This window comes from Limulus polyphemus, unplaced genomic scaffold, assembly GCF_000517525.1.
Source record: "Limulus polyphemus unplaced genomic scaffold, Limulus_polyphemus-2.1.2 Scaffold4107, whole genome shotgun sequence".
Classification (NCBI taxonomy): Eukaryota; Metazoa; Arthropoda; class Merostomata; order Xiphosura; family Limulidae; genus Limulus; species Limulus polyphemus.
This window is the reverse complement of record NW_013669717.1, coordinates 84,716-93,610: the sequence shown is the minus strand read 5'-3', so window position 1 is coordinate 93,610 and position 8,895 is coordinate 84,716. Positions and strand designations below refer to the sequence as shown.

At 33.8% G+C, this 8,895-nt stretch overlaps 1 protein-coding gene across 4 annotated transcripts in view; it reads right to left on the bottom strand.

The window, feature by feature from the left end:
* Window positions 1-6,270: 6,270 nt before the first annotated feature.
* LOC106470597 (zinc finger protein 501-like) overlaps window positions 6,271-8,895 on the bottom strand; it is a 28,455-nt gene continuing 25,830 nt past the window's right edge. For all 4 annotated transcript variants that reach the window (XM_022399214.1, XM_022399213.1, XM_022399216.1 and 1 more), the window contains exon 6: window positions 6,271-7,746. In XM_022399214.1, coding sequence (XP_022254922.1) covers window positions 6,656-7,746 — 1,091 coding nt within the window. In that variant the 3' untranslated portion in view covers window positions 6,271-6,655. The remainder of the gene's footprint in view (window positions 7,747-8,895) is intronic.

Sequence of the window (8,895 nt, the reverse complement as noted above, 5' to 3'; positions counted from 1 at the left end):
TTATACACAACCAATCGAAGAGAAATACTATGGTATGAAATGTTTGTGATTATACACAACCAATCGAAGAGAAATACTATGGTATGAACTGTTCGTGAGCAAACACAACTAAATGAAGAGAAATATTATGGTATGAACTGTTCGTGATCAAACACAACCGAATGATGAGAAATACTACGGTATGAACTGTTCGTGAACTTGCACAACCAAATGAAGAGAAATACTATGGTATGAACTGTTCGTGAACTTGTACAACCAAATAAAGAGAAATGCTATGGTATGAACGTGATCATATACAAAAACTCCTGCACAGAATATTCAATTGAACACTTGGGTGGTCTGATGGTGAGGCCTGCTGCCCCTACTCCCTGGAACAGCTAAGTTTCTTCAGATGGTTTCACATCTTGCAATGAGTGTCAGAATGTCATCCACATAATGCTCAATGTTAGTGCTGTGGTGCACCACCCTCCACATCATGCAGTGGAATGTTGCTGCTGAGATGACTAATCTAAATGGCATCCACTTAAATTGGTAACATCCATCTTGTGTGACAAAAGCTGTATTCCTTTTAGATCCTGTGTCCAGCAGGATACCAATATCCTTTACTCGATGATTCCAGTTTCTAACATTACCTCAATTTCCTGTTTTATCAGGTCTCTCATTGCATAATGCATCTGACAGGGCTTCACTTTGACTGGATTCTTGGTTGTGGTCTCAATCTTGTGTTGCACCAGGGCTGTCTTTTCTCATTTGTCTGTAAATATATTTGCATACTCACACAGTAGGTCCTGTAACCAGGGCTGTTTAAGTGTTTTCAGTGTTTTTTGACAGGACAAAGGTCACGAGGTGATGTCATCCATTTGACAGTATAGAAGTAGGACCTGCTTTCGGAGACTGGTATGTATGTTTATTTAATAGCATTCAATCTCAAAAGACAGTAAACTGCAGGTCTAGTAGAGCCTCTTCACAGAAATATATAGATTGCATTTTTTGTTTTATTTATAAAATTATGTTTTTTTACATATATTATTTCACAGTCAAAAGGAATTTGGTCTAATTATTTCACACAGAAACTCCTTAATTCATGGTTGAGCCTATTGTTATCTGTGGATATCATGCTTCTTAAGAAATTGGGTAGCTGAGAATACTACAATAATTCTTAATATTAGCACTGATTTCTCATTAACCTACTGTTTCATTGAGTCTTGTATTTATATCTTACCCTTGTTTCTACATACTGCAAATAAAAATCTAAATTAAATCATTGAAAATGTAGGTTAGAACAACATTTCACTTGACTTCATTGTATTTCTTTAATCTTGAAGTTGTGTGATATGCAGATATATCAAATGTATTCTATGTGCTTCAGTGATACAGATTATTAAAATATTTTGGTGATTTACTTTCTGTGCTGTAATGAGGTCAATTCATCGTCTATCCTTGTCAGAAATGTTTCTCCCGGAATTGACACCAGTAACAATAGAGGCAAAGTAATGTTGTTGCAGTTGTAGAATTGAATAGAATGTGTAATTATGTACACTAGCCATAAACTCAAGGCTCCCAAAGACCTAAAGAGAATTGTTTGCAGTGGTTTTATTTGTGAAACACCATTTTTCTGGTAGGATAGTCACCCTTTGAGTGAACCATGCTTTGCTGAAGTAGTTAGAAACTTTAAAACCTGCAAGATGAAACATTTGATGATGATGATGTTGCAAAATAAGATGTAAAAGTTCATTGCCTGAATACAAAATATGATAATTCAGGTATAATCTCAAGTTCTGACCCTCAACACCATGTGTTCTGTGAAACCATGTCCATTTTAGTCTTAGTGAAAGCAGATGATAAAGTTAATGACTCCATCAAAGGACAGAATCTCTGGGCCGAACCATTGAAGGATTCCAATCTAACTTAAACATTCCTTGTTATTCAGCAAGATCCAGTCCAGCCAGCACTAGTAGAAGAGTTTAACATAGACACACGTAACCTGTGTCATCTGTTCAAGTTGAAGAAAGCCTGCTGTACTGATAACAGCTCATAAAGCATAGTGTCACAAGAGTGCTTGCACAATACAAAAGAATGGAAGGTACCAAGATAAAACCACATTTGTTCTTATAATTGACAGCAGTACTTCTAGCCATGAGTTAATTGAGATGTTCAAGGCTGGTGTGAATTATGTAAGGTGTGTGCTGCACAAAAACAAACATGACAGGGAAAATTCGACCAGATAATTGTTGGGTTTCTCCTGCACTGGATAGTTCTAGATGTCACTGGTAAATTCCCAGAGATTCCATGAGCCCATCACTACATACTTATACAGTGAGCCAAAGCACTAGTACAGACTGTTTGCAAATGTGTTAACCAAGAACTGGATAGCATGATTCACAATGCTGGACGAAATTAATACTTTCCAGGGAAATAAACAGCCAACTATTCACTGAAGTAGGTTAATTTCGGTGAAGACCCACATTTCACCTTATCATTAGTGGTATGATTGTTTGAACTTAAGTACAAAGCCACACGATAGGCTAACTGTGCTCTTCCCACCACTGGTATCAAAACAAGGTTTCTAGCATTGTAAGTCTGCAGACATATCATTGTGCCACTGGAGGGTAACCTGGTTGAAAGAATGGGTAATACAGGCCAGCAAGTTGAAGGTACCTTTAATGAACGTGTATACTACATATTTTAATGTGTATCTTTCCAGCAATGGATATCTTGCAGATGGTTAAGAATGCATTTTTGAAAAGTATTCTACTGTATTGAAGGATCATGTAGCGATAAAAAATTATTCTTTTTTAATTTTCTATTATGTTTTTCAGCCTTGTTCACCTAAGGTGTAGGTGTACTGGACAATGTTTCAATGTCAACTGTAAAACATACATTTACCTCAATAACTAGCCTTGTTAAGTTATCAAATACATAACTCAACAGAAGAAACAATTCAATAACTCTCACTAAATACACATTCACCGTTCACTTTCTCAACCATCTACTTGTATATGTAGAAGTTCCCTCCAGCTAACAAACTATAACAATGAACATATAGCTTATAAAATTGACCCTTTCTAGATTGTTAAGTCCTTTAAACAATCCTAATGAAAAAATACAGCACTATCCTAAATGTTCATTCAACAAGTATTTTTGGTGTTCATCATTCAGATGGGATGGCCTTCAATATTTTTTGTTCATTTGTTGTCCTGTTAATTGGGATTCTTCCTGATCTTTTAGTACACATAAAAGATGCCCTTTTCTTCTTTATTGTCACTGCCTGTCCTGTTGATAAGGGTCTCTGTAGGTCACTTGTTAAGCAAATCCATCAGTGGCTCTATCTTAATTGATCTTGTGGAAGTAGTCTCAACAGGATCACTTGGCTTTGCAGAAGTTTCACTTTCTGTTGACAAATTCTTCTTTGGATTTACCCATTTAGCCATTCTCTCACCGAAGTGATTACAGTAGAAAATGTTTGACTTGGTTGGCTTACCTATTGGAATCTGTAAACCCCCTTAGATTATATTAAGAACAACTTGTGACCCTTCCCAATACTTGCTTAACTTTTCAGTTTGTTCTTTCTTGTGGCAGTGTTTGTATATCAATACCATATCACCTTGATGAAATCTAGTCTTACCAGCATTAATTTCATAGCAATTTTATCACAACGTGATTTAGTTGTTTATGGGTGGTCACATATGAAGCAATTGGATATTTTTGAGGGAATTTTACAACTGCTTAAGTATTTGAGTGTTTAAAAGAGTTTAAGAAACTTTAAAAATTTAAGTGTTCTGGGTATAGCACATATACATAAAGAAATAACATAAGTAAGGACATCTATACCATGAAATTAGGTCAACAGCTACGTGAATTACAGCTAACTAGTTAGTTAATGTTCAGAATCACGAGTTAGGAGTTTTAAAAAATATAGCTACAACGAGGATGCTAAGAAAAATGCTAGTCACATGTTTGACAGTGATAAGTTACTGATGCCGATTTAGTAGTAAAGTAAAGGCTACTAAAAAGTTTATAATAGCATCTCAAATCAGTGCTTTGATGCAAGATCTGTTACTACAGACCAGAGCACTCATCATCACAATAACCAATTACTTGAGAGTTTTGGTTCTTGTTCTGGAAATGCCTGATGAGTTGCAGAAATTATACAATGAAGTGTCAGATCTACTTGCGGGTAGGTAGGATTACTATTTGGAAAATTGAAAGGATACAAAGAAAATATAGGATAAAACTCATGTCTGAAGGTAAAAATCAGATCTCCAGAAAGAACTGAGGTTTTCTCCAGAGCTAGAAACCATGAATATGAAAGTATCCAACCTTCAATGCCTTACCAGGCCAACTCTGTTGTAAGTAATGAACTACTACCTGTCAATTAATGTAATTTTGGATAAAATTATAAATGAATCATATGAGAAGATAACAAAATATTTTATATGTTAGTTACAAATATCAATGTTGTTTAACCTGAAGGTGGTTTGTTAAGAAGTATTAAATTATTACAAGTTTTATGGGTATTTCATGTTAGAAAACTTGAGTAAACTAATGTATTGAGTTATATATGTCTCAGAATCAATTTATTTAACCATAAATCTCCTCGAGTTAGTGACTTGTGAGCTCCACACACCACAACAATCCTCAATTAAATAAATTTAGTGTAATTGGCAGTATAATCGAAACTCTAACGACTAGCCCTAAGGGCACTGCTCATTACACACGACTTTCACAGTGATCCTTATCCAATATACATATTCTGTGAGATTCTGCTGAGTGACTTTTCTCTAAATGAAAATACAGAAGGTTAAATGGCATTTTTAAGTTTCTACCAAATATCAGTAATAATGGTATGCTGCATGTACTGCTATACAATAACTTATCAGTAACAGTAGAAGATCGTGATCCTACATTTTCTTATGTTCATCCACAAAAATAGTTAATTGATATAACAGTGTATGTTTATTTCCCTCAACCATCCTTTTGGAAGATGGATTAAGGGCTGTTGTCTGGATACTTTTTATTCCAAGGATCTAATGCATTTCCACAAACAAGGTTGGTTCAAAGTTCCATAGACAATCCTATCTTAAAATAAATTTGTCAAATTTCCTTGCTAGTTTCTACTTCTTTGTTAGAAACAGTATATGTTTCTGACCCTTTTGTGAAATAGTCACATTCATTATATAGTACTTGAACTTCTAAATACAATCACAACTAATATTAAAAATAAATAATTATGACAACACAAGTTTCACACCTTATAAAACTTTTCTCCCTTGTTGGAAAGTAATGAAAACATAAAATGGAAGCATAAACTCATGTTAAAGGTTAACAGTATATAAATTCAACCATGGAAATATGAAAGTATAATATCACAACAACCAACTTTACTTTCAACCACTATTTCCTTCACAACAACCAACTTTACTTTCAACCACTATTTCCTTCACAACAACCAACTTTACTTTCAACCACTATTTCCTTCACAACAACCAACTTTACTTTCAACCACTATTTCCTTCATCACAACCAACTTTACTTTCAACCACTATTTCCTTCAAAACAACTAATTTTACTTCTAACCATTATTTCATTCACAACAACCAACTTTACTTTCAACCACTATTTCCTTCACAACATCCCAACTTTCAACCACTATTTCCTTCATCACAACTAACTTTACTTTCAATCATTATTTCATTCACAACAACCAACTTTACTTTCAACCACTATTTCCTTCACAACAACCAACTTTACTTTCAACCACTATTTCCTTCACAACAACCCAACTTTCAACCACTATTTCCTTCATCACAACTAACTTTACTTTCAATTATTATTTCTTTCACAATAATCAACTTTACTTTCAACGACTATTTCCTTCACAGCAACCAACTTTATTTTCAACCACTATTTCCTTCACAACAACCCAACTTTCAACCACTATTTCCTTCACAACAACCAACTTTACTTTCAATCATTATTTCCTTCACAACAACCGACTTTCAACCACTATTTCCTTTACAACAACCAACTTTCAATCACTATTTCCTTCACAACAACTGACTTTCAACCACTATTTCCTTTACAACAACCAACTTTCAATTACTATTTCCTGGATAATTTTAAGAAATATCTTCTTAGTTTGAGTGGTTGAACAAAATCTTCTTATGATTCGTCTTCTTAACATGTTGACTGACATCAATACTTTAAAGTTCCTACTCAAAAGATCTATATGCAAGTTAAATATACACAAATACCAAACCTTAGACAAAATGGAACTGTTTATCAATATCTTATTTATTCTTTTACTAGTTTACAATAGAATCATGTTACTAGCATGAAAAATTGATATTGGTAGTCTGAGTTCATCAAGTTCCAGAATCCAGGAGATTAAGTGTTCAGAAAATCATCATAGCTGCACGTTCACAGTACATGTTGAAATATTAATATAAAAATATTGGTTCTAATCATTATTAACCGTCTATACAAAAGAGAAAAACAAGAACATGAAGAAAAACTGTCAGTTATAAAAGTTTCTTCCTTTTATAGCAACAATGACTGTTCTCTCCATCCTTTTCCAGTTAGGTTTATTTTTAACTTATTTTAATTTCTTTTATTGTCACTTTATCATGTCAACACTAACAGAACTCTATGGTTTCTATCCAGTATGTATTCCTTCATGATATCTTAATGCACTATTTGTCCTAAACTGTTTATTACATACAACACAAGTGTATGGTCTCTCCCCAGTATGAATTCGTTCATGTTTTTTTAAGTTAGAGTTACTTCGAAATTGTTTTCCACAGGTTTCACAACTGTAAGTTTTCTCTCCAGTATGTATTCTTTTATGATATTTTAATGCATTATCTGTTCTAAACCGTGTATTACATACTATGCAACTGTAAGGTTTCTCCCCAGTATGTATTCTTTGGTGTGTTTTTAATTCAGTGTTTGTTCTAAAGTCTTTTCCACAATTTGAACAACTGTAAGGTTTCTCCCCAGTGTGTATTTTATGGTGCATTTTTAATCCTCCATTTGTTTTAAAGTCTTTCCCACAAATTGCACAACAGTAAGGTTTCTCCCCAGTATGTCTTCTTTCATGCTTTTTTAAATCCCCATTTGTTATAAAATCTTTTCCACAAACATCACAACTATAAGGTTTCTCTCCAGTATGTATTCTTTCATGCTTTTTTAATTCCCCATTTCTTTTAAAGTCTTTTCCACAGATTGCACAACTGTAAGGTTTCTCCCCAGTATGTATTCTTTGATGATATTTTAATGCACTAGTTGTCCTAAACTGTTTATTACATACAACACATGAGTAAGGTCTCTCACCAGTATGTATTCGTTCATGTTTTTTTAAGTTACAATTGTTTCCAAATTGTTTCCTACAAAAGTCACAACTGTAAGGTTTCTCCCCAGTATGTATTCTTTGATGTATTTTTAATTCAGTATTTGTTCTAAAATCTTTTCCACAAACCACACAACTGTAAGGTTTCTCCCCAATGTGTATTCTCTTGTGTTGTTTTAGGTTTTCAATTGTTACAGATTCTTTTCCATATGACATATAACTGTAGGGTTTATCACTTTCCTCATGTATATCAGATTGTTTTACATTATTTATATTTCCACATATGCCATTGTCTACTTTCGGGCATTTGTTGACTTCTGTAAAAATATCTTCTTGTCTTAAAACATCATCACCAGGAAATTGACTTCCACAACAGATGTTCACACTGGTCTTTTTATCTAAGATCAAAATATATGATGTAACATAATTAATGTAGTTAGTATCATACATTACCTTATATGATCAGCTTTTATATTAATTTTAGAGGTCTAATACAAATACACGTTTCAGCATGAAGAATCAAGAGTAAGTGTTTCTAATAGATATTTTATTTTAAAAGTTTAATACAATAAAAATATCACTATCAAAATATTAAAGGTAAAAACAATTATGATACAATTTTCATAGTTTCACACTTTATAAATATTTTACTCTGTAGTTTGAATTACTATTGAAAAACATAAAATGGGTATAACATCATGCTGAAGAAAAAGGTTTATAATAGACAAAGTTAAATAAAATAAACTATATAAGTATTGTTACGACAGCGGAAGCACGTGATGCTGGTGACACGTGATCAATTTCTCGAATGATCATGAATGATTGGGGAGGCCCGAGTGCAATCGAGATGCCCCCTCTGTTAGTATATAAGCCTGTCAGGGAAGCCAGCGAGAAATGAATGAATAATAAAGCGAACAGTACTCACGGTAAGTTTCAGGCGAAGTTATTGAAATTGTGAATCGCTGTGGTTTATAGCGTGTATTATAAAAGTTAAGTTTAAAATGACGAGAAACGTACTAACAGTGGAATTTCTGTGTACAAAAAGTTTGCATTGAGAAATAATAAAATGGTTTAATCAAGAAAGGACTTGTATCGCTGAAGTTCCACTGAAAGAATTTCTACCGGAAATTAACAAAGAAGCAGATATGCAACAAATTGGTGTCAGAGAGTGGGACGGAAAAAAGAAGATGGAAACGATAAGTGGCAAATCAAACTACAACTTAGCAGATTTGATTGCAGCAATACATCAACAGCAAAAGAAACAAGAAGAACAAGAAAATAAAAAAGAAAAGAGACTACAGCAGTAGCAAGAGAACCTTCACCAGTGGCAGCTCAAACAGCAAAATAAACAAGAGAGATTACAGCAGTGGTTGGAGAAGAAAGAAAAGAAACAAGAAGAGAGACTACAGCAGAAGCAAGAAAACCAACACCAGTGGCAACTGCAACTGGAACAAGAAGAACGAGAAAAGAATCAGGAAGGAAGTCTCCAACACTAGTGGGAAAGTCAGCAGTAACTACAGGAAAGTCAGCAACAGTGGCAAGAAGTA